At 45.5% G+C, this 26,751-nt stretch overlaps 1 protein-coding gene across 1 annotated transcript in view; it reads left to right on the plus strand.

Annotated features, from left to right (window-relative positions):
- The first annotated feature begins 566 nt into the window (after positions 1–566).
- LOC147458859 (Cation efflux family protein) overlaps positions 567–26,751 on the plus strand; it is a 99,083-nt gene continuing 72,898 nt past the window's right edge. Inside the window, exons 1-5 of the mRNA XM_086510283.1 lie at positions 567–1,263; positions 25,889–25,958; positions 26,054–26,151; positions 26,342–26,517; positions 26,597–26,712. Of these exons, the coding sequence (XP_086366409.1) occupies positions 649–1,263; positions 25,889–25,958; positions 26,054–26,151; positions 26,342–26,517; positions 26,597–26,712 (1,075 nt within the window). The 5' untranslated portion in view covers positions 567–648. The remainder of the gene's footprint in view (positions 1,264–25,888; positions 25,959–26,053; positions 26,152–26,341; positions 26,518–26,596; positions 26,713–26,751) is intronic.

Consider the following 26,751-nt stretch of genomic DNA (forward strand, 5'->3'; position numbering starts at 1 on the left):
GGCACTGCATACCTAGCTAGGTACTGCCCCCAATCGTACCTAGCTAGGTATGCGGTGCCTCTCGAGCAAAAGCTCATGATGTTATGCATTGTATGAAAAACACTGAATAAGACTCCTACATGAGAAAATTTTTAAATCTTCTTGTGAATGGTGACCCTACAATGTAGTTGAGTGCATGCAATGGTGCATAAGTCCACCTTAATCTCTTTTTCGTGTAGGTATTATCCTCATTAAGCAGATCAAGATATATTAATGTGTACGATCAAAATTTTGTACATTAATGTAGCATCCATTGTATAATTGATATTACATGACAAGAACATAAATCCAACATTGATCCTTTTGTGCTTTGATGCGAAAGTTAATTTTATAAGAATTAAGGCCACATTTCTTTTTGCTGCAGCAACGCGCTACTGTCCTTATATAAATGTTGCATCCACATAGCTCAATCCTTGATTTGTGAGGGTGCAATTGGAGGCACTTTCCAAAAAGGATCGATGGTCTACGTCGTTCGGAAATCTGACGCCCTCGATTCCTCCTGAAAACCAGGAGGACGACACGTGGAAGTACAAAAAAATGGCGACTTCTAGTTTAGCTCGTTCGAGCAGAGAATAGCAGGGCTGCAGAACTTTGCTGCTCGTCCTCGTCATGATGCGACGACTTCATTGTTGGAAAAATTCAGCCGCGTCCTGTAGATTTCCTCGCGGTGTTGTTCCTCAGGGGGCCTCGAACCCAAGCGATCGGGCGGTATCGAAGCTCTTGCTACCTGCATCCTCCACAACAGCGCACACTTTTGACAGTGTCCCAGCTACTTCCCGCGAGAAAACTAACTCCATAGACTCTGGAGGGGCTTTGCTTTTTTCCGCAAGAGACACATTGTTTCTGAGCTTGGTGCAGTCAGGTTGTTCTCGTTTCTTCGTGACAAGTAAGACGCATCTGAGTTTGCACCTAGGGGCCGGTCCTATCAGGGCTTTTGGGCCCAAGCTTGGCTTTATAGCTTCTACACAAGGCACGGACCTTACACATTCTGACCCTAAGTGTCACACGCTTGGGGTTCGCTGCGTGATCATTCGGACCCACATGGGCCATGCACATGATCACAGTGACCCGAATCATAATGATGATACTGGAGAGGCTGGGGAGCGTGTGTCTCTCCTTGGACTCGTTGCAGACATCTGTTTAACTGTTGGTAAAGGGTTTGCTGGTTATGCCTCTGGGAGCACGGCTGTTATTGCGGATGCAGCACATTCCATGTCTGATGTGGTAAGCCTTTTCAATGCTGCTGATTGATGAGAATTAATTTTTGTATGATGTGTTAATGTTTCCATGTAGCACGCATGGCTGTCTGCATCACAATATAACTGTATGGAGAAAGAACTGTGCAATGTTTGTTCAAACTTCTACATGGAGGATGTCTTCGCCCTTAAGTCTAGTTTTTAGTTTCTAGAATGGAGAATGATTTTGCCATTAGTTACGAAACGCTGAGAAGATTATAGCAGCAAAGGGCAAAGCTACAACTTATCAAATAGATCAGAGCACCAAGGTAAAGCTACATCTCACCAAAGTACAACAAAGGATTGTATTGCACTTGCATAGAATACCCTCTTATGCCCTGCAAACCTCAAGTAAAAAGGGAAAGTGAATTGAGTGTAGGAGGCTACTTGACTGCTTATGGACATGTGCTGGACGAACCACCCAACCACAACAACCATCCGCGGCATCGTGAGGATGTAGGCGTGCACTTGTAAGAACTTGTCCCCCCCCCCCCCAAGTATCATTCTGTATGGGTAATCTCGTGAAGGCCTAGCCTTAGGGGCTCTCGACTGGGACATTATTGTGGTGGTTGTCACAAGTGAGCCCGCCCTTGATTTCTGGTGATGGGTCGTTCTAGTGGCGTTTGTCTGCCCTGATGGGTGTCCTAGACTAGGTTCTCTCTCCTTTGACGTGGACACCACATATTTCCCCCCTTTAGGATCATTCAGGTCGTCATCAATAAGTGGGAAAACCTAGCTTTCAAAACTCTAACAGACTCCCATGTAGGGAATTTTTAGTTTCATCCTTCCCCTTGATCAAGTACTGGTCATGGACACCATGTTGATGTCAAAGGTGTAGCGGAAAAGGGTGAATCGGGTGATGGATCTTGTTTGCAACTGTGAGCAAACCTCCTCTCAAGACTGGGCAGCCAATGGATCTCGAGTCTATCATAACAGATTTCCTCGGAAATGTCCTCCTACCTCGTACCGCCTACCGAAAGGGGTACAGGTCATAGTTACCCGGAACGTTAAATTGGAACGGGGAACGCGGAATGGCAACATGCATGAAATGCCATTCCCTGTTTCGGATACTCACGCCTGAAACACAGAACGGGGATCCGGAACAGGAAATTGGGATGGCAACGGGAAATGGAGACTTGAAAATGGCCATTCCCTGTAACTATGGTACTATAGGTAGCCAATTTGCAAGTCAGCTTGCAGTATAAAGTGGGAAAGCAGAGGAGCTAGAGAGAGAGAATGACATTGCAAGGCAAAAATGTTGTAGAGAGGAAGCGTTGGAGCAAATGAAAAATGCTAGAGAGAAAACGTAAGACATGCGCAAACGCTGGAGAGAGTGCTTTGGACCAAAATATGGTGGATATTGTACTTATCATTGAAATATAGAATACAAGGCGCGGGGGGAGGAGGGGGGGGTACCTACATATGTAGACAAGTCAGAAATATGGCCCACCCACATATAAAACCCCCTCGGGGCCCGATCCAGAATATATGCCAAGGCACTAATAAATATGTAAAGTCATTGAAAGTGACATACTGCCCACATTTAGAAGGGAAAATGTAGAACACTCGAGACTCTTGGCAAGTCGACGATGCGGAGGCGTAGAAACCAAGGAGAGAGAGAGAGAGAGAGAGAGAGAGAGAGAGAGAGAGAGAGAGAGAGAGAGAGAGAGAGAGAGAGAGAGTCTCCTGAACCAATCAACCTTGGCAAAGAATAACTGAAGGTGTAATACAATGGAGGCAAGGGGTTGCTTATATAGCAACCTCAGTAAATTGCCCTACCCAGACTTTGACAAATAAGTAAAATAAATACCTAAAAGCCAAAATAAATATGGACACCCTAGAAGTGGCCACCAATTGGATACACCTCGGTTTTGCTACCCTCAACTTTGTACCTGAGAATAATGCCATCTTGAGCATCGGTTGCCTTTGTAGAAATTTGAACTGTAGACCACACTACGTCCAATAATCCCCATTCGTGAACTGTGAACACATCACGTCCGAAATATAATACTCCTAGATAATGAACCGTGGAACACATCGTGTCCATGATCCGACCAACAACAATGGACTGGCGCACTCATCGATAATATTTTAGATACGTCTGATGGGTTCCCTGCCAAATGCATGTGCCTTTAACTCCTACGGGTCCAAACACCGATAACTTGCACTTCAACACAAGGGTCCAAATTAATTATAGGGAGCATTGTTTGCCCCTCTCTGCCACTCACAAGCCTCTCTCTCACTGAAGCTGGTGTCGGCACTGATATCCATGTGACTAGAAGGCAGGAGTTCTTGCCAGTGTGGACTCCACTACACCAACAACCGTTGCTGTCCTTCCCCGAGTCACTATCACTGCTTTCCACCTGTTGCTTGCGTTTACCTTTGTTCTTTGTAGAATCTTTGTCTTTGCTTTGGGATCTGCAATCCTTAGCCAAACGACCACGCTTTCCACAATTGTAACAATGGTGCTTCGTCCTCTTTCTAGAATTTGAAGCAGCAAGTGCTTCACCATGTGCTTCCCCATCTGTCTCAGAAATCTGAATATTGCCTCGAGTTATCAACACGGCTTACTCCTCAATGAGAAACGAGCTGAGATCATCAAATTCCACCTTTTCCTTTGTGACTTGTAGCCGAAGTGTCCTTGACACCGTTTCATACTCCTTAGGCAACTTCGTGAGGAACAAAGCAGCTAACTGAGTACTCGTCAATGCACTTTTCATAGCCAATAGTTGATCATGAATAACTTTAGCCTTCAAAAGAAATGATTGCATGGAACTTCCTTGTGGAAACTAGGTGGCAAATAAATGACCAAGAAGGGTGATTCCTCGCATCGTAGAATCTCGATCAAACATTGCGACGAGCTTGAACCACGTATCTTTGGTAGTCGTTAAGGTCTGAATGGTTGGAGAAATGTCCTTTGTAAGAGATTCCGCAATGGCCGACAGTGCCTTCGAATTAGCCGCATCCCAATTGACACACGATTTGAGTTATTCGTCATCTTGAAGGCGAGTGTACCTGTTGTTAGGATCCCTTGGGGACGGGGCTCCAAGCCGTTGACGACATCCCATAAGCCTTTCCGTGAGAACCCGAGTCGCATGATCAAATTCCAACGAGCGTAGTTATTGCCTTTCAATTTGTCGCTGGCGCTCGAGCAAGGGGGGGCCATTATTTAAGTTGCAAGATCTGGAACCCGGGAAACCTTCTCGCATTCCAAAGGTGGCTGCACGAACCAAGCCGGAAAATAGAATCAAGTCGATCCCAAGCCGATCCTATCCTCCTCTTCGTCTCCCACGTCGATCTGTAGAGCTTTGCCCAAAATTTTGAGCTTCAAAGTGCTCACAAGCCGCTTCAAAAAATCCGGAAATTGGGCACAAAACCCCACCTTCCCTCTCTTCTGCAGATGGAACTTGCAATGGGGTGTGCAGAGAGAGAGCCTGGCGCTAGCAAGGGCCTAGTCTCGTACTTTTCCCCATGCTCTACAGAGCTTTGTACTCTCATCCTTTTGCTCTAAGGTCTCCCAACAAAGTCTAGAACCAGTCTTGCCTTTGTCTTTCCTTTCTTTGCCTGCTCATCGACCAATTTCGAAGTTTCCGGTTTGCCATCAACTTGCTCCTAGGTTCTTTTTTTGGACACTTTGTAAGAATGTGCCCTTGTTCTCCACAACCATAACACTTGCCCTCTCTGAAGTACTCTGCAGCTCTACTGTCAATTTTGGGCCGGGGGGTTTCTTCTTCTACTTCTTGCCCTTCTTCTTTTTGTCGTTGGAAGACTCTTTCCCCATGGAAGTGGTTGTCGGTTTGTCGGAGGGGGGGTAAGTCAAAGAGTCGGAATGCATAGAAAAGGCGTCCTTGGAGTGCGCCATAAGCTTTTGAATGCTATGAGATTTTTGCTTAAGCAGTTTCGCCGGACTCCATTTGCTGTAGAAAGGGAATCTTCAACAAGAAGAGCAGTCCCCTATACACTGTAACTATATCTATGTACAAAAAGTGGGCGGGCACCCATAGCCTAGGCGGTCGGGCAAAGCACAGAGGCCTTTGTCCCAACAATCTCCCACTCAAAGGCCAATGTGCCTCTCAGCAAGAGAACGTAGTGCAATGTATATGTACCAGAAAAACAGGTGAGAGTCTCTCTCAATCTATGCCCATTGGCTCGCTCAATTGATCTACATGTAGCCGTATCGGCTCTAGTGATAGGTGAGTATGCGTATCCACGCTAGAGCCTGCATGTAAATCCCGCAGACAACTCTGTATGGTCTGCAAAGCCCCACAATGCAGCATGCTAGTGTTAGCCACTGTACGACTGACAAACCGTGCTACAAATGCTCCCACTACAGCTTCTAGGTTGGGCCTCGACACTAGTAGGTTGTACATGAGATGCCCAAACGCTGAAGAGAATCTACGCAAACCTGGCTGTCCTAGCCTCCCCTGTGCTATCTGCATGCACTGCATCATCAGGACTATGCATCGCATATGGATGTGTCATCGCCGACACTAGGATGGCTAGGTCCCTCTCACCCATAGGCGGAACCATGTGTCCTAGCATCAACTCATCAACATGTAGCATGAGCATATCAAAGAACTCCATGTGCGTCATTTCTGTCTGTGTCACTAGGGAGCAGACGCGCTCTACCTTTGCCTGCATAGACTCCGATGACACTTGCTATGTTACAAACTGGTGACGTGGAAGGCCCCTAGACAAACACACACTGATTGCTAATGTGGCAGTACGGATCTCCGCATATCGTGCTTACATGCTGACGCGGCTGTTGTACGGATTTCCGTAAATTGCGCTGATGCTTTTTCTGGGCAGATTTTTGGGATCAATTGCTTTTGAGTTTAATTGCTTTTGGGGGCTCTGCTTTTGGCATCCCTTGTAAGAATAAAACAGCCCTAAGGGCCTCACTCTTGAGAGCATCTGGACGCAGAGTCCAAGAGCAGAGGACCCTGCAGGAGTTATACTTTGCTCAAAGATGAATATAAAAGAAATACCGAAAGGTGCGCCAGTCTTTGGGGCCAATCTCTCTTGGCACGGAACAACGCCGGGCCGTGTCGACCAAATTGAACTGTGATTTTAAAGTTGTGAAGTATTTTAAGTGATTCTCTCTTGTGTCGTGATAGAACCTAGACTTGGGGTGCCCAAGTTTGTTACAGTGGTATCAGAGCATGGCCCTAATCAATATGATTTCCTCGACAACAAGGGCAAAAAGCCCAAAGAATTCAAAGAGGGAGGACAGGCAATAAAATTTGAGCACTTTTCAGGGTTTCGAGATGCTCCCAAGGCTTTAGCCTTTGTCTAACAGTTTGACATAGCATTTTTTGGAGGCCGCTATAGAGAGCACTCCAAGATCAGACGGGCGGCATCCTTTTTGAAAGGCAATGCACAGACATGGTGGTCCACTCTCTTGTTAAGGAAACAAGAGCCGACAAAGTGGTTGAAGTTTAAGAAACTCTTTATTTCTTCATGGCTCACACAAGAATACGAACGAGACGTGATTATTGACCAGAACATGTTCGGATGGTCAAGACAGAATCTTTGGATTCTTATTGTGAAAGATTTTGGAAAATTCTTCTACCTGTTTCATCCTTTAAGAAGATCAAATTTAAGGAGCAGATTGAACGGTTTTTTTGTGGGCTTCCCAAAGAACTTCGAGACTATTATCTCGAAAGGAAGTCAGAGTCTATACAACAGTTGATGGGACATGCGAAGCGGGGATTTGCTATACATTTGGGTAAATTGACTTATCCATCATATCAACCTTCAACAAGTCATAGCAGAAACAATGGACGAAGAGAGAGACGACCTTCACTGACAGAAGACCAAAGAGATGAATATTTCAAAGCAGGGAAGTTTTCTGAATGTGGAGAACAAGGACATTTCGCTACAAGGTGTCCTGAAAGGACACAAGAATCAGAATGATTGGCAGGTTGAAAGAACAGCAGGACGAGGCGATACTCGTTCCAAAACAGCTTTTTGAATTAGCATTATTTTGCTTTATGAATTTATGAAACAAGACTTTTTGGAAGAAGATTTTAAATTTTGAATAAAATTAATGTTTTATGAAAGCATCTATGAATTCTGGAAAAAGAGCAGGATTAAGAATGAGATGGAGCAGTGACAGCTCCTGAATGAACCTGATAACGAATCATGAATCACGATTGATTCAATGGATTGAATGATTGGACCACTCTGTTCAGAATGAACTTAGTGATAATTTGGGATCCTTGGAAATGATTCTTGCATACGACAGTGCTTGAGGCGACGGATTCTCGCACACGACAGTGCTTGAGGCGAATGACTACTTGCACACGACAGTGCTTGAGTCGGAAAAAAATAAATAAATAAATAATCTCTATAGACATGATCGCAATATGGGATTAGTTAACCAAACATCAATGAAGTCCGGAATGGATCTAGATGTGGTTACTAAATACTTTGCTGGCAGTCATGGTCTGAGATTTGGAATGAATGTTTCTGTGTCATGTGACGTCCTGTGATGTTATGTGCAGTGATGTGACTGTTGTCTTTGTACATGTGCTAGATGTGTCGTGTCTAGTGCGTTGGTACTAATAGTCAGTGTCTACTAAGACAGTATATGGCCTCTCTGTTTTGCAGGTCAGGAGGGGGGTATGTCACAAACTGGTGACGTGGCAGGCCCTCGGACACACACACACTGATTGCTGACGTGGCAGTACGGACAGGTGCTGACGTGGCACTACGGATAGCAGTATGGATCTCTGCATATCGCGTTGACATGTTGACGTGGCTGTTGTATGGATTTTTGCAAATTGCGCTGAAGCTTTTTTTGCGTAGATTTTTGGGATCAATTGCTTTTGGAGCAAATTGCTTTAGGGATTATTTGCTTTTGAGTTTAATTGCTTTTGGGGGCTCTGCTTTTGGCATCCCTTGTAAGAATAAAAGAGCCCTAAGGGCCTCACTCTTGAGAGCATGTGGACGCAGAGTCTGAGAGCAAAGGACCCTGCGGGAGTTGTACTTTGCTCAAAGATGAACATAAAAGAAATACCGAAAGGGGCACCAGTCTTTGGGGCCAATCTCTCTTGGCACGGAACTACGCCGGGCCGTGTCGACCAAATTGAATTGTGATTTTAAAGTTGTGAAGTATTTTAAGTGATTCTCTCTCTTGGCATCCCTTGTAAGAATAAAAGAGCCCTAAGGGCCTCACTCTTGAGAGCATGTGGACGCAGAGTCTGAGAGCAAAGGACCCTGCGGGAGTTGTACTTTGCTCAAAGATGAACATAAAAGAAATACCGAAAGGGGCACCAGTCTTTGGGGCCAATCTCTCTTGGCACGGAACTACGCCGGGCCGTGTCGACCAAATTGAACTGTGATTTTAAAGTTGTGAAGTATTTTAAGTGATTCTCTCTCGTGTCACGACAGAATCTAGACGTGGGGTGCCCAAGTTTGTTACATGCTGTGTCTCACTAGAGCATCTACTTCTGTCTCTACAGAGTCTACTGGCATGACCTGCACAGTTGAATGCTTTGTCTCGTGAGCATGGTGGAACTCACCCGTTAAGGAGACACGTCTCGTCTCTTGCTGCCAGAAAAACACCTACAACAACACCGTCTCGTATCTGATCCACGTGCTTAGGGTTAACCATGCCATCCCTGGCTCCTCTTGCAAGGACTAGTGAACCCAAATGCATCGTCAAAGATCGCTCTAGAAGCGAAATATGGCATCCACAATCTCTGAGCTGACCAACTCACTGTCATGTCTGGCACATGACGCACATGTCTAAGCACAACTGATGCACCACTCGGTAATGACAATCTCACCTCTTGCGCCAACTATGTCATGCACTGAACCATCAGTCAAGCGTACAAGGCCAAGCATCTTGCTAGAATAGCTACAAAACAAGTCACGTCGTGGAGTGACATGAAACGTAGCATTCACATCTAGCAACCACTGCGAAGGAAGTGCACAATCCATAGACAGAAGCACATCAAGAGAAAAAAATGAAGCAAATGTGACATCCCCATCACTCGTGTACTCAAGCACTGCATCTGCTCCTGTAACTGTCAAATGAATTGAGCTAACAACATCAACTGCATCTTGAAGACAACCATGTCTCCTGCGTTGTCTCATACGACGAAAACAACGCCGTCTGATGTGCCCTAAATGACCACAATGCCAACACATAACATGTCGACGTGGACGTGAACGCTTCTGTCTCACACGAGTCATAGGTGAGTCAGATCTATCATACATGACATGTAATCTCTGCCACAATGCTTTCGTAGTAGGCTCGTGCATAACAAGAGCATATACTGACTCTACAAGGTGCAAACGGATAGTAGATAATGCCATCTCCTCTAGATCCTGCCATTGATCGTCAGACATCCCACAAGGTCTACCTGCATCACCACTCAATGGTCCATGCAAACCTCACTGTGTCAATGCATGAAGCAGACACTCTCGCCATGATGCAAAGTCTGAACCATCAAACTTGCTCATCCCTGAGAGGTCACAATCTGAATGATCACCTGTCTCTGCCATGAGACCAAAGTAGCAAACTAGAAGGCAAAACTACCTGCCCAAAAACACCTGCTAACTATCCAAAAGGTATGGCACCAGAGATGCAAAACTGTGAGACAATCTCTGTCAATGCATAAACTTCATCAACCACAAAATTTCTCCCCCGAAATAGAATGCCACCAACGTATAAGTGTGACAACCATCAATGAGAGTGCAAACAAAAGACCATCCGTAAACATGAGCCAAAACCAAGCTCAAACACCTCTCTAGAACCTGTCACAAACTTGGCAACAAATTCGGCAAACCCTACTCTGCCAAAACACTTGCAATCATGAGCTAATCGCCAAGCTTACATTGTGCGGTATCGATGCATGCTTGCATTATCTCCCACGTGCAGAGAACACCCCACGTAAAATTTGAGTGCCACTTGCAATCACAACCTGGATCGCATCAATCAATGCCAACTGACCATGAGAAAATGCGCATCAAACCGCACTTAAAATAAATCAAATATCTGCAAATCTATGTCCTATCTCCATCCTGAGATTAACAACGATCTCCCACCTGAGAGCAAACCTGCCGCCAATACCACTCTCACACCCGAGAGCAAACTTTGTGCAGAATCCTTGATGCACATCAATGGTGGCTCCAATAAAGATCTGACAACATAACGGCAGCACAATGTCATATAAACCACAAAACCAATCTCAAGAGGATTCCACAATCATTGGCAAAACCGGCATAAAGCATAACCAAGTGTCACTGAGCACCACAATGCCATGACATAACCATCCTCACTAACAATCTGCATGCCACGAATCTCCCCCCTAGGGCAGATGTAGCCGAATAACAAGCTACCACGCACAAGGTGTCAATGGCATAAAGAGGCAAACTCTAGATACAAATTCCGTCGGAATTTTGACAGTATAACGGCATAAAATGGCTCACAAAACCAAAAGACCAGTCATAATAAGTAACGATCCAAGAGTATCGCTCGACCGGAATCTCAAAACTCAATCTACAACACTGTATGCACATTCGGTAATCAGCCGTCCGGAAAATCAATGAGCGTAGAAGCTCCCACAGTGTTATACATGCATGAGGAGCCAAATGGCTGAAGTAAGAAGCTCAGAGTAAGGCTGAAATGGCTGATCCAAATCAGCCCCACAACAATCTCAAATCTACTGCAACAAGATCCACATGATGGCGTATCAACACTCTGCTGTTATGTACCTGTTAGCCGACATGGCTATGGCAAAGAACTCAGAGAAAGTAGATTTTTGAACCACATAATACATACATCACTGTGTACTCCTGTGTATGTCAAAAAACCTGCTCGTCAATGCCGAAAAAGTATCGAAAGCTGAAAATTGGCGAGTCGATGTCAAAGCCGAGAGCGCCTGAGAAGTTGCCGTCGAGCGAACCCGAAAGTGTGTGTGTAAGAAGGGACGCCGGGCTGATCTGAGTGTGTGTCAAAATCAGCCCCTTTGCTCGCTCTTCGATGCCGATAGTGTCACAAACTGATGATGTGGCATGACTATCAATTTGTTCCAACTTATGGACAACTACCGGGGGCCAAAAGGGACACTAGGCTCTATAAATGGCGAATCTGCTGACGTGGCTGCTGTACGGATGGTCGCGATTTAAGCTGACAGTTGTGGATTGCAGCAAAACGTGCTGTCTGTTGACGTGGCCCGACTGTACGGATTTCCGTAGTTAACGCTGACTGTTTTTGGTTGGCGGCTTTTGGGAGAAGCTGCTTTTGAGTTTCATGCTTTTGGGGCTCTGCTTTTAGCATCCCTTGTAATCTTTATAAGTGACCCAAGGGGGCTCACTTCTCAGAGCACTCGATGTAGAGTCTGAAAGCGAGCACCCGTGGGCAGTTGTACTTTTGCTCAAAGATTAATATAAAAGAAATACCGAAAGGGGCCCTAGTCTTTGGGGCCAATCTCTCTTGGCACGGAACTACGCCGGGCCGTGTCGACTCTTAAATTTGTGAAGTGTTTTGAAGTGAATCTCTGCTGTGTCGCGGCCAAATCTTGACTTGGGGTGTTTGTTACAAGTAGCAAGAGAGAGTCCGGCTAAGGAAGATGCCGATGCCGAGAAAAGCCTGCTTTTGCTTCTCTCTCTACGCTTTCGCTTGCGGATGTCGAGAGCTTCCTCTCTCTTTTGATGCCGAAGGTGTGTGTGTGTGTGTACGCGACACACACTCCTTGCCAATTGCGTAGACCGGAGAGCCCATGTCACAAGACGGGCACCACGTGCCAATAGAAAAGAACAGTCTGAACAGACTTTTAGCACTTCAATAACAACTGAACTGAAAAAGAGAGACGAGTCACGACACGCGACACGGAGTGGTGGAATTCCACCCCAAAGAGTATTGGCCCCAAACCTTGGCGCCCCTTTCGGTATTTCTTTATATTGCATCAACACAGTACAAGCCGGTACTCCAGACTCTGCACCTTCTCCAAGAGGCATGCCAGAGAATGAGCCCTAACCTCATATCTAAAGGCCTTGGCCTGAAAAGCAGTTAAATTGAAAAGCCTTTAAAACTCAAAAGCTTCTAGTCCAAAAAGCAATGCCAAAAGCTGCCATCGTAAAATCCGGAATTTCGTACAGTTGCCACGTCAGCAGTCAGCGCAAAACACGGAAGTTCGTACAACATGCCACGTCATCAGCCAACGTGATTTTCGAAAATCTGCCACTGTTGCTGCTTCTGCTTCTGCTAGGGTTTAGGCCCCTCGGCCGGTAGCTCCTTTCTTCAGTAGGTCGACATGTAAGCAGTTTGTTACATCTTCCCTTCTTGAAAGAGAGTAATCGTCCGCGATTACAGCATATCTGCAAAACAACTCAAGTTAGCTCAAAACTTTCCGAGGGACAATCGGTTTGCTCTTTTTGTTAAGGAGTTAGCTTCTCCTTTCGGCTCTTTTGATCAAGGAGTTAGCTTCTCCTTTCGTCCAGATCGAAACTCTTGATATTCCGGCGTAGTAAAATTAGCCATCACACCTAGACCGTATTGATCTTCCATGGGTGTCTCGATGCACTAAAATTACATACCCAGGCAATCTCATCTAATTTGGAATTTTCAGTGGTTGGCACATCACAATGCAACACAAATGCTCATATATGCATGTTACAAGACATAGAAACATAAATCCGCCGATGAACACTCCTACCGCATAACCTAACAAGGTCCAGGCCGGGAGATATTCAACGACTCCCTCATCACTCCTCTCGCATAACCTAAAAAGGTCCGGGCCGGGAGATATAGAGGCCTTTTACAACCAAACGCCCCCCAGACCGCAGCCTGCGTTGTTTGGAGGTGCTGAGAGTAACCATTGCTCAGACTTCTTAATACTCCTCCTGCATAACCATCCAGGTCCGGGCCGGGAGTCACAACAACAATTATTTTACAAGCATACAACCAAACGCTCCCCAGACATCCCGTCTGCGTTGTTCGGAGGTTCAAACAATAGCAAAACAACATTTCTCACTACTCCACCCGGGAGTAGAATCACCAGTCATTGAAACCAGTATTAAAACCAAAGTCAAACATCTCAAATCGGCACCAAAACAAGTTCAAAATAGATACTTTCCATTTCAAATAAATTTTCAAACATTACTTTCTAGCTATAAAGAAAAACAAATAGAGAGAGTTCATTCGAGGTTTTGTTTGGACAACCGAACTTTGAGGACGATTGGCTTGTCCTTCTGCATCACGGTAATGGTTCGGTTCCGAACCTGGAGAGTCGCATCATTCTTGTCGTGCCAAGGCATGCCCAAGAGAACGTCGCAATTGCCCAACTTTATGATGTGGAAATCGGCTTTTCCATGATAATCTTGAATAGTCACTGGAAGAGCACCAATGAGCGGTACTACTATCGGAGTTTGCCCCGTGGCTAGCTCAGCTTCAATTTCTCCACCCTCTACATCATAATCAAAGTGCATTTGCTTTAAAAATTTTGGATGGATGAAGTTCTCTGTAGCTCCAGGATCAAAGAAAATAAGGGCTTTGAAGCCATTGACTTTGCCATATGCTCGACACAATTCATTTGTACTCTCAAGGCGTATACCATAAATATCAGGAACTAGTCCAATAGCGGGTCTAGCTCTCTTAGGAGGAGGTGGCGCTGGGGTTCTGTTGACCGTTGGTGCAGGCGTCCGCTCCTCTGGTCTATCAGTGCGTTTGGGACAATTAGAATGATTATGCCCTGTTTGAAAGCATCCAAAGCATCGGCCTTTTTGTAGTAAGGTGTCTCGTTGTTGAGGCGTCAAACGAGGCCTTTGCGGTTGATTTTCACAAGACACTCGAGAATTTGTTCGTTGTTGTCGATAGTTGTGGTTAGCGGCCGGAGATTCTTCTGTGGTAAACTCTAGCTTTCCCTTCATCAGTTTGTAGCCGACTGCGGCACGGTCCATAAGTTCTTGCATGGTAGAGACTTGCTTGGATAGACAATATTCCTGCAATGGTGATGGTAGTCCAATGGTGTATCGCTCGCACTGGGCCTCCAAGGGAATAGATCTAAAGAAGACACCGGAAGGTACACCGTCGAGAAACCTTTGGTTATATTCGTCCATGGTTTCGGTGGCAAGCATTTTCAAGTTGCCCCACTCTGCCAAAATCGAGACTTCAAACATCGAAGTGAAAAATTTGACCATCGTGCCACCATCTTTGAAATCTTTGGGTTGGTTAGGCACATATCCCGGGTATGGATAATAAGGGTATCCATATGGGCTCCAACCATTGTAGCCTGGTGGTGGTGGTGGTGGTGGAGGCAATGGCGGTGGCAAAGGCCGTTTGTCACAAAGTGATGACGTGGCGGACAGCAGAAACCCTAATTTCTGCTAGAAACCCTAAAATTCCTGCAAACCCTAATTTTTGCCAAAAACCCTAAATTCCGGAAATCGCGGAGGCGGATTATTATTATTATTTTTTTTTTTGGAAAATGATGAGCGACGCGAATTTTGCTTTTGCTTTTTTTTATAAAAAAAAAGAGAAAAGACTCTCTAAGAGAGAGAGAGAACTGATGCTTTTGATTTTAAAAGCTTTTGGGGCTCTGCTTTTGGGCATCCCTTGTAACCTTTAAATTAGTGGTGAGGGCCTCACTTCTCAGAGCATCTGGACGCAGAGTCTGAGAGTGAAACCCTAACCGCTCTCTTGTACTTTGATGATTGATTAATATAAAAAGAAATACCGAAAGGGGCGCCAGTCTTTGGGGCCAATATCTCTAGGCACGGAACTCCGCCGGGCCAGTGCAAATCTATTGTGATCTGTGAATTGTTTTGAAGTGGTTATTTGGTGCTGTCGCGGTTGATTCTTGACTTGGAGTGTCCAAGTTTGTTACAGTGGTATCAGAGCACGGCCGATTTCTCTTCTACGGGAAATCCGATCCCCAAATTTTTTTTTCCGCGGCACCTATGGCTTCAGGCAATGATCAGTCGACTCCCTCTGCATTTGGAGATGCGGGCTGGGATCACAATGAAGATTCAGGCAGAGAGTATGGCCTGCCTTGGCCTACTTAGGCGGAGCGGCGAGAGATAGAGCGTCGCCAGTTGATCAGCGATGCAACAAAGATGATGCTCAATTTTGCCAAGGACCCGAAGATGGCAAAATATATGAACCAGACCTCTTTGAAAGAGGTAGAGATGAAGTGGCAGAGAACCACAACACCACTCCCGAAACCCGCTCTCAAGAAACCTTCTGCCTCCAAGAAATATACGGAGAAGGAACTGGAGAACGTGGTTGATGCACGGATTGCTCAGCTTTTTGACACGCAAAAGAAAGCCAAAAAAAAAGCACGGCAAAAAGCAGAAGAAAGGCACTGACTTCCCGGGATATTTGGGTCGTCGGTTGACATTTGACAAGGCAAAGAAACGGAAGAAGCATGTTCGATTTGAAGGAGTACCTAGTTCTTCTTCTTCTTCTTCTGACAGTTCTTCTAGCTCCTCGGATTAGTGCGAAGAAGACAGAAAAAAGCAAAAAGCGAAGCAAGACACAAAGCTTCGGAACGGGCAAGAAAAAGGCAAAGAAGGCTACATTTCGCCCAGAGACTGACAGTTCTACTGAGGACTCGTCTACAGAGAGCTCAGATTCCGATGACGGAAAGTTTTATGCGAACAAGAAGAATTTTTACAAAGCCAACCAGCATGACTTTCTCGAAGATAAAAGCAAGAAAGTCCGAGAGTTTAAGGAAGGTGGCCACTTGATCAAGTTTGATACTTTTCAGGATACTCAGATGCTTCGAAGGCTTTGTCTTTTATACAGCAGTTTGACATCGCTTTCGCGGGAGGACGCTATTCAGAGCACTCCAAGATTCGGAGAGCTGCCTCTTACTTTAAGGGGAATGCTCGTACTTGGTGGTCCACGCTTCTATTAAGCAAGACTGTGCCAGTTACATGGCTGAAATTCAAGAGACTTTTTATTTCTTCTTGGTTGACTCAAGAGTTTGAGCGAGATATACGAGCTGCTTGGAACCATCTCCGGATGACCAAGAGCGATACAGTGAATTCTTATTGTGAAAGATTCTGGAGCTCTTTTCTACCCGCCTCTTCATTCAAGAAGATCTCGTTCAGAGAACAGATTGAGCGGTTTACCTTGGGTCTACCTATAGAGATCCGAGATCACTGCTTGGAACAGAAGTCAGCTTCTATTCAGGAGTTGATGAGTCATGCGAAGCGGGGCTTTGCCATTCACTCTGGCAGTCTGACCTACCCCACAGATGAGGCCATGACACAACGAGCCGAACAGACTTCTGGGAATGAAAGTAGAATGAAAAAGAGCAACCCAAAGAAAAAAAAGGATGCACGACCCAAGCTTACTCCTGAGGAGAGAGCTCGCTTCATCAGAGAGGGGAAGTGCTTTGGATGCGGGGAACATGGAAATATTTCCGCGAAGTGCCCTGATAAGGCACAGAAAGAACAGAATGATAAAGACGACGACAGGTCTGAGAGTTTGAGAGCAGCTGAGGAATGTGGCAGAAAAGGCAGATAGAAAAGCAGAACTGGTACCACATGGCGTGGGACCTGCACCGAATCTAATGAATGAAAGTACAAACTTTGCCGCTTTTGGGGCAAAGTGAAGGATCAGGAAGCTCTTTTGAAGGAGCCAAGGCCAACTTCTTTTCACTTGGAATTGGCGGCTCGATTTGGAACTACGCCCGACAGACTGACGCCACAGGCGGAGGTAGTTCGACTGGCACCCGGATGGGATGTTGCCATTACACCGAGCATTGGAAAACTTTGTTTGCAATGATAGGGGTGTTCAGGGCACGCGAGTGACGTTCTACTCGGGATCCCTTGGTACCACAAGAACTATGCCGTGGTTGACTACCGGGCCGAGAAAGCGACTTTGATAAATGAAGGGCTTAGAGATTGTACTTGATGAACTTCAGTTTTCTTACTCATTCTTTTGGGAGAACTGAACGATGGATAAAAGGTTGAATATGTTTTGACCTGAAGAAAAGAACGCCAAGATTTTTTTTTTTTTTTTCTCCACGCTCATGCCGATTGCTTTTGAGAGGGCCTGAAGATCATACCATTGATCTGATATCTGGAAGCACGCCACCGAATCGGCCACCTTATCGTGTGAGCCGAGTACAGAATGAAAAGATTATGAACTCAGTGAAAGACCTCTTGGAAAAGGGTCTTGTCCAGCTTAGTACTTCACCGTATTGCTCTCCAGTGTTGTTGGTTTTGAAGAAAGACAGATCTTGGAGAATGTGCATCGATTATAGCACTCTCAACGAAATCACCATCAAGAACAGATTTCTGATTCCTAGGATCGATGATATACTCGACAGGTTACAGGGATCCTCGTGCTTTAGCAGGATTGACTTGAAGAGTGGATATCATCAGATCAGGATAGCGCCAGGAGATGTCTACAAGACAGCTTTTCGGACGACTTTTGGGTTATTTGAGTTTTTGGTGATGCCTTTTGGCTTAACCAATGCTCCTGCGACATTTAACCGGATGATGGACAAGATTTTTCGAGAGTACAGGCTATTTGTTGGCACTTTCTTTGACGACATCATTGTTTTCTCCAAGAATGAGGCAGAACACAGAGATCATCTGCCTCAAGTCTTTCAGGCATTACGAGATCACACGTTAGTGATTAATGCAAAGAAAAGTGAATTTTTTTCCTACCAGAGATACACTTTTTGGGACACATTGTGTCAGCAGCAGGAGTGCAAATGGACCCGGCCAAGATAGAGACTATCCGTGATTGGCCCGATTTGAGGAATGTCCATAAAGTTGGAAGCTTCTTGGGACTGTGTTCGTACTACAGGCGGTTCATACGAAAGTTTGCAGAGGTTGCTTCCCCTTTGCATACCTTGACACAGAAAGGAGTACCTTTTTCGTGGGGACCCACAGAGGTGACTGCCTTTCAGACATTGAAAGAGAAATTCACTACAGGACCAAATTTGACTTTGCCGGACTTGCAGAAGTCATTTGAAGTATTTTGTGATGCTTGTGGTCGTAGTCTGGGTGCGGTCTTGATGCAAGAAGGCCATGTCATAGCTTACGAGAGCCGTTTGTTCTCTAGGCCGGAGATGACAGCACAGATCTATGGGAAAGAGCTTTTGGCGGTTATCCACGCTCTTACTCAGTGGCGGCATTACCTACTCGGAGCGGATTTTACTGTCTTTACAGACCATCAGAGTTTGCGCTACTTCTTGTCAAAGAAGCAGCTTTCGGAAAAGCAGATGCGGTGGGCGAACATCTTGTCACAGTTTCACTTCCAGATTGTCCATGTGCAGGGACAGAAGAATGTGGTGGCAGATGCTTTGTCTCGGAAACCGTTGGTTCTGGCTATTTCCGCGATACATCATAGGAGCTTCGAGGATATGGTCGATCAATGTGCCACAGATACAGATTTTGCAGATATTTCACACGGATACGGGATGGGGAGACAGTAGCTGGATACTCCCTTCGGGAAGGCTACTTGATGAAAAAGACTATGTTGTGCGTTACACAGCCGTTGAGGGAAAAGGTTATGACTTATTGCCACTGTCCACCTTTTACGGGTCACCGCGGCATTGCTACCACCATGAAAGGGGTAGAGAGAGATTTCTTTTGGCGGAGACTGAAGAAGGATATGGAAGAGTTTGTGCGCAGTTGCTTGGTATGCCAGAAGGTCAAGTTTGACAAACATAAGGCACAGGGATTGTTACAGCCTTTACCCATACCCACCCGCCCCTGGGAAAATATTGAAATGGATTTCATTTTTTTTAATCTCACGAGAATACAGAATGATCACGATGATTTTCCGATTACATGGCACGCCTGAGACGATTGTCTCCGACAGAGACCCCAGATTTATGAGTTTGTTTTGGAAGGCAATTTGGGAGAACATTGGCACGCGGTTGCAGTTCTCGTCATCGTTCCACTTGCAGACTGACGGGCAATCTGAGATTGCCAATTCATTGATTTTAGATTTATTGAAGTCTTGTATCTCGCATCAGAAGACTCAATGGGAAAAGAACTTACCTTTGGTGGAATTTGCCTACAATAACACGATACACTCTTCGACAGGGAAGATGCCATGTGAGATTGTTGAAACCGCTGCGAAGGTTCCATCCTTCCTGAGCACGAAAGATTAGAAATTTGAAGCGGATGAATATTCGCGAGATTTGGATACGGCTTTTGCCAAGGTTCGCGAGACTTTACAGAAGTCTCAAGAACGACAGAAAAAGGCAGCGGATCGCCATCGTCGCGACTGGAAACTGAAGGAGGATGATTGGGTGCTCTTACTTTTGAGAAGGCACGCCTAAGAAAGAAAAAGGGAAAGGAGAGGCTTTTTCCAAAGCTTAGTATATGATACTACGGACCTTTCCAGATCACTGACAAGATAAATGATGTCTCCTTCCGATTGGAACTGCCAGATACTTGGAGGATTCATAATGCATTGCATGTGAGTCTCTTGAAACCTGTTAAGGGTGATGTGCCTGATGATGGGGAGCCTGATGAGCAACCCAAAGTGGAAGAAAACGAGGAGATCCTTGTTCCTGAACAGATTTTGGCACATAATGATACGAAGAAAGGTAAAGTCCGAAGGCGGTTCTTGGTTAAGTTCAAGAACTTTCCTGCATTTGATGCGAAGTGGATGGAGGAGGAGGACCTAGCAGATACTCCTCGGATTGTGAAACTTTACCTCGATGTTTTGGTTTAGCATAGTCTACTCCAAACGGAACCCAGAATTCAGCTTGGCCGGAGATCTGGTGCAGTGGGATGCACAAGAGGGGAGTCACTCCACTCCTTTGTCAACAGATGCCTCGATTTTGATACTAAAGTCACTGATGTCTCTTTGAGCTTCAAGGATATTGAGAGCTGACAGTATTCTGCTGGATGACTTTATAAAATGGAATTCCTGATTATGATACTGATTTGTTCTTGACTTCTTGTGAGTGCAGGAACTGATAGACGAAATGACTGCAGCATTTTGGTTTGATTGATCTCGAATAGACATGGTTGCAATAGGGGTTAGTCAATCGGACATCGATGAGGTCCCGATTGGACCTAGATGTGATTGCTAGCTACATTGCCGATAAATCATGGTCTAAGATCCGAATGAATGTTGAATGTCATGTGATGTCCTGTGATGTCTGGTGATGTCCTGTGATGTCGTGTGATGTGACTGTCGATTTTGTACATGTGCTAGATGTGTGTTCCTAGTACGTAGGTACTAACAGTCAGTGTCTGCTAAGACGGTTTATGGCTTTTGTCGGTTTTGCAGGCAGTAATCGCGGTCGATTACAATGCTTTCAAGAGGGGGGTATGTCACAAAGTGATGACGTGGCGGACAGTAGAAACCCTAAAATTCCTGCAAACCCTAATTTTTGCCAAAAACCCTAAATTCCGGAAATCGCGGAGGCGGATTATTTTAATTTTTATTTTTTTTTTGGAAAATGATGAGCGACGCGAATTTTGCTTTTGCTTTTTTTTATAAAAAAAAAGAGAAAAGACTCTCTAAGAGAGAGAGAGAACTGATGCTTTTGATTTTAAAAGCTTTTGGGGCTCTGCTTTTGTGCATCCCTTGTAACCTTTAAATTAGTGGTGAGGGCCTCACTTCTCAGAGCATCTGGACGCAGAGTCTGAGAGTGAAACCCTAACCGCTCTCTTGTACTTTGATGATTGATTAATATAAAAAGAAATACCGAAAGGGGCGCCAGTCTTTGGGGCCAATATCTCTAGGCACGGAACTCCGCCGGGCCAGTGCAAATCTATTGTGATCTGTGAATTGTTTTGAAGTGGTTATTTGGTGCTGTCGCGGTTGATTCTTGACTTGGAGTGTCCAAGTTTGTTACACCGTTGCACTGGATCAGGGTCAGATGGATGCACCATATTCCTGAAGACTCCCCCCGATCGGAACAGACGGCTGAGAAGGTTGCCGGTTGGAAGCTCTCGTACTTTTTCTGGTGCCGGAGGAGGAGGTACCACCTGGGGCATCAGAGGGGGTAACATGTAGTTTAAAAAATGTTGAAAACTTTGCAGCATCGGAAGATTCTACTGAGGATGCCGCGAAAGAATGTTGTGAAGCTCATTGAGCAGAAACTGCAAATATTCTGCTGAATCCATGAATTCCAAGTATTGGGTTCTTTATGGCTTATGCCCTGTAAGACACTGTGATGAAGACGGGAGCGTGCCCGATGCGCAATGAAGTAAGGGTGGGAGTGCCTAATAAGTCCGGGTTGGCGAAGATACCTCAAATAAAATTCCAAAAAGCTCTGTATGCTCTTTTGTAGGACCGATATGCTGCCAGAAAAGCGGACGAAGATACCTCAAATAAAATTCCAAAAAGCTCTGTCCGCTCTTTTGTAGAACCGGTATGCTTTCAGAAAAGCACATGCCTGATGCTTTGATACCACTTATCACAAGACGGGCACCGCGTGCCAATAGAACAGAACAGACTGAACAGACTTTTAGAACTTCAATAACAACTAACTGAAAAAGAGAGACGACACGTGACACGGAGTGGCGGAATTCCACCCAGAGAGTATTGGCCCCAAACCTTGGCTCCCCTTTCGGTATTTCTTTATATTGCATCAACACAGTACAAGCCGGTACTCTAGACTCTGCACCTTCTCCAAAGGGGACCAGCCCATCTTCTGGTCCCCAGTACTGTGTCGATCTTCTCACTCTCTATCTCTCTCTATCTATTTCTCTCTATATCCTTTGGCTTCAGTATTAAGTGATAAATTCTATTTATCCGAGCATATTTTATATTGTTATGCGCTTCCGTTTGTGACAGAAGAAGCATGCCAGAGAATGAGCCCTAACCTCATATTTAAAGGCCCTTGGCTTGAAAAGCAGTTAAAGTGAAAAGCCTTTAAAACTTAAAAGCTTCTAGTTCAAAAAGCAATGCCAAAAGCTGCCAGCGTAAAATCCGGAATTTCGTACAACTGCCACGTCAGCAGTCAACGCAAAACGCAGAAATCCGTACAGCATGCCACATCATCAGCCAGCGTAATTTTCACAAATTTGCCACATCATCAGCCAATGTGATTTTCGAAAATCTGCCACTGTTGCTGGTTTTGCTTCTTCTAGGGTTTAGGCCCCTCGGCCGGTAGCTCCGTTCTTCAGTAGGTCGACACGTCAGCAGTTTGTTACAGCCCACGGTGTTTATGCTCTTCTTGCTCTTTGTGTGTTGCTATAGAGCTCCAAGAATCTCCAAACGATCTCTCTTCCTCTTCTTCTCTGTAGCGCTTCTTAGAGAAGCAGAAAAAAATCCAATGGTTTGCTTCCTAAAAACAAAACCAACGCTATTGCTTTGCTAAGCTTCATAGTAGCGTTAAAATTTTTAACGCTCTCTGTCAAAAAACTCCAGGGCTATTTCTTGCAAACTTCAACACTGCTGTGTAAACTCACTTAGCATTACCTACTTTGCAAAATTTTCCTTGCCCAAGCTTAGGAGCTCAATGTGTAGCAAATTTTCCACAGTTGAGCTCTCAAATTTTTCTGTACGGACTAATGCTCAAAACCTTAGCTTGTTTCAAAGCTTGTGTACACGCCATCGAGAGCGGACCGGGAGGCGTTGAGCTCTGATACCACTTATGAGGCATGGTGCAGAGCGCGCGAATGCGCGTGTGCAGTGCAGTGAGCAAGAGGACGACACAACACAGAGATATGGGTGGGGAGTCTCAGAAAGTATGAGCAGCCCCCTATACACTGTAACTATATCAATGTACAGAAAGTGGGCGGGCACCCATTGCCTGGGCGGCCGGGCAAACCACAGAGGCCTTTGCCCCAACAATACGTAAAGTATCTGAAGAATCACCCGCTCACTCTCTATGGTGAGATGGCGTGCACTCACCTCACCTCTCAAATTGGCCATGAAGACAAAAGAAAAGCGAGGTCAGAAAAGCAGAAATTGTACTCGCAAGAAGAGTTTGACGACGCTCTTGAACAAAAAGTCAATCAAGTGATGAAGAGCAAAAAGCAGTGACATGACTCGAACCGATTGAGGACTGGACAGAGGAGCCGACGTGGCACCATACGGCTTGGATTTAGCCCTAGATTTCACGTCGGGAATTGCGCCACAATTCGCGCCGCAAAACGTGGGCTGACGTGGCGAGTGTACGGACGTGCTGGCATGGCAGCTATTCGGGCCAGCTATGAAAGCAATTGACTTTGAAGACTTTTGGGTGTCAGGGTCAGGTGAAGCGGAATCGAAATGGTAAAGATCTAATCTAGACTTTAGACTTCCATAAATCTTTACTTCTTTCCTTGCGTTAATGTGTGCTACTTAGCACGAGAGATGGTTCCTTTTATTTCCTTGTAGATAAAGAGAGAGAGAGAGAGAGAGAGAGAGAGAGAGAGAGAGAGAGAGAGAGAGAGACATTCGATGGGGTTCCAACCAACCCTCTCAAGGTCCCCCTACACCGTTGCCGATGTGGTATTTGCTTTTGATTGCGTAAAGGGAATGTACACACATGTAATACCTCAATGCAAACTCTATTGACTCGAATGGGGAATGTCGTCGCGGTAACTCTTCAAGGTGAAGCTCCTCCAGGGCTGATTTGCACCTTTGGATCCGTCTTGATGAGGGGTTGCTGATGGCCACCAAGTGGTATATGTGGGACTGATTTTCTGATGTGAGAGGAAACCAGAGTTATCGGGGAACGCCCCTACCAAGGCCTGGAACGCCGGAACGGCGTTCCGGCTGGCTGCAGGTGCCCGGAACGGCCAGGCGTTCCGACAGACCAGGGAATACCGGAACGGCAGGGGGGAACGGGGCCGGAACGTCTCGGAACGGCCCGGAACGGCAGCAATGGTAAGAAAGCATAAAGGGGCAGATTTTGGGTGTGTGTTTTTCCTTATAAATTGCTCCCCCCCACCCCTTTCCTTCCCAAATGCAACAAGCCTCAAGGCTTTCTCTCTCTCTTCCTCTACCCTCGCGCTCGGGCCTCAAGCTCTCAAGCTCTCTCTCTTGGGCTTGCCCTCAATTTTCAAGGCTTCAAGCTCTCTCTCCCTTGGTCTCAAGAAGTGAAGCCTCTCTCAAGCTCTTTATCTCAAGCATGCATTGTGTCTGTTGTGAACATACTATGACCGCGCATCACCACACGATGCAATCAAGCCATAATAAGGTGGAATGGTATGTTTTTTGTGAGTATTAGAGTCAAAGGACTCTAATACTAGTATTCAAAGTTCAAACACATAACGCTAAAAATTGCATTATTTGGGTTTTTTAATACCTCCCGTTCCGCGCCGTTCCCGTTCCGGACCCCTTGCCGTTCCCCCGTTTTGCAGGGAGGCCCGTCGCCGTTCTTGTTCCGCGTTCCGGGTAATTATGGAGGAAACAAGGGCTGAAAGCTGGCTGCAAAAACGCAACAGATCTGTCATGCAAAGCAGGGCTGAAACGCAGATGATGATGGAGCCGATGATGGACAGCAATGGGAGCACTCGATGCGGCGCCGGAATGGCTGAGAAGAGGCTCAACTAGCTGCCGAAGTACCGGGGTGCAACGGAGAGGCTAGCGTTAGTAGATCTGGGCCGGTTCTGGCTAGGGAAAGGGCTGAGATCTGAAAATGCTGGGCTGATCTACTGAAATCTGGGATCCCGGAGCGAAACGCAAAGCTTGCAGATGCAATGCAAAAATGCTGGGCTGAATACTAGCTCTTGCAAAACTTATGAGAAATGCTGGGCAATGGGTTCCCTTTAAAGTGGATTTTTTTGGGTCAAGTCGGAAAATTTGTGCCAGGTTGGGGAAATGTGCAAATCTACACAGATGGGGGTTTTCTGATGATAATTCACAATTCTTTGACCCATTTGACGAACCAACTGGACTACACGTTCGTTCAACCTAGACCTACAATATATAGTCGAATCCTCCCCCTACCTCCTCGCCTCTTCTCTGTCCTGTCGAAATTTAGCATCGACAAGGTCTAGATTGGAGATGTCAAATGCCCACTGTGTAACATCATCTGTAAAATGCTTATACAAACCATGTATGCAAGAGGGTTCCAAAACTGGAAAACCTAATCTAATGGACTCGTTTGGTCATGCAGGTCCTGCAAATAGGCTCACAAAATTTCCAGTACTAATCCTCTTAGGAATCTAGACGCTCCTATCTAGGGATAGATGGAAAATTGGCTTTGGAAGTCGATGAAGCATGTCCATGTGGCACATAGAGCCATGTGCACGTGAGATTCAGTTTTTGAGCAATGTTTCTTTTGGGTGCCTTGTTTTTAGCAATGTTGCTTGTGGGCCTTAGTGCCTCTAAATACCAACCCTAGGGGGAGGGGATCACTTATGGGAGATTAGTGCATGGTTGAGTAGTTGCAGAGTGACTCCCCGGCAGCTGTACTCAGTGACTTTATCAATATAAAAAGTCTTAGGGGCTAGTGTATCTGGGAGTGGAACTCCCTCACTCCTTGTCTCTCTGAAGTTCAAGTGTTAATAGTTTTTCAAGTTCAGTCATGTGTTTGCTGTGGATTCACTGCCTCGCCAGTGGCTTGCTGGTTACATGAACTTTAAATTCAACTGAAGATGGTTGCATTACTTACAAACACGGGTAATACGTTTACTGATTTTTTTGATTAACGTTCTGCAGTAAATGATTAACCTTATGTTTCACATTACTCATATAGTCATGTTAGTCACCTGTACGATGTTGGTACGTACAGGTTCTGAGTGGAGTGGCATTATGGATTTTTAAGGCAGCCAGGGCCCCAAAGGATCAAATGCACCCCTATGGTATATTGCTCTCAGATTGAGTAGAATGATTGTCAAAGATCAAAGTGCTGTCTTCTGGTTTGGGTTATTTATGTGGTGTTGGACTGCTTATGCAGGACATGGAAAATTTGAGACACTGGGGGCCTTAGCAATTTCAAGTATGTTGCTATTGACTGGAGGTGGAATTGCGTGGCATGCTTTTGAGATTCTACAGGCAAGTGCTCTTTTTGTTGCATATTTGAGGGAGTTGGTGTAGACTTTTTTCCTATTTTTGTTGATGTTCACACCACAAAATGGATTAGTGAATGCTGCAGGTTGCATGTGATGTGTTTTCATCGAGTTGTCCTTGCACTAGCCTTAAGTTTGTTGCCATGAGGTGGCTTGATGTGCACTGTTTTTAACAGGATTTGCTATCTGCAACAGATGTCACACAATTAACCTCCAACATAGATTCTGGACCAGACTATACCAAACTCTTTAGACATGAGCATGCCTCGGGGGGGCACCATCATGGAATAGACAAGGAGCACCAGGGTTTAGCACTCGCTGCCATCGTGATCTCAATTTGTGTGAAGGAAGGGTGTGTTTTTATGCCTTAATATTGTAAGCATCGGAATGTTAGTCTTTTTGTAAATCGTGGTTCTGGTTCGCTTGTGCAGATTATACTGGATAACCAAGAAAGTGGGGGATGCGCGTGGAAGTGAGTTGCTGAAGGCAAATGCATGGCATCATAGGAGCGATGCTATTTCATCAGTAATTGCTCTTCTTGGGGTTGGTAAGATCCTGAACATCTAGTGGTTTCCTAGGTTTTTTT

This window comes from Adiantum capillus-veneris, chromosome 4 (genome assembly GCF_014529385.1).
Source record: "Adiantum capillus-veneris isolate H3 chromosome 4, ASM1452938v2, whole genome shotgun sequence".
In the NCBI taxonomy this organism is placed as follows: domain Eukaryota; kingdom Viridiplantae; phylum Streptophyta; class Polypodiopsida; order Polypodiales; family Pteridaceae; genus Adiantum; species Adiantum capillus-veneris.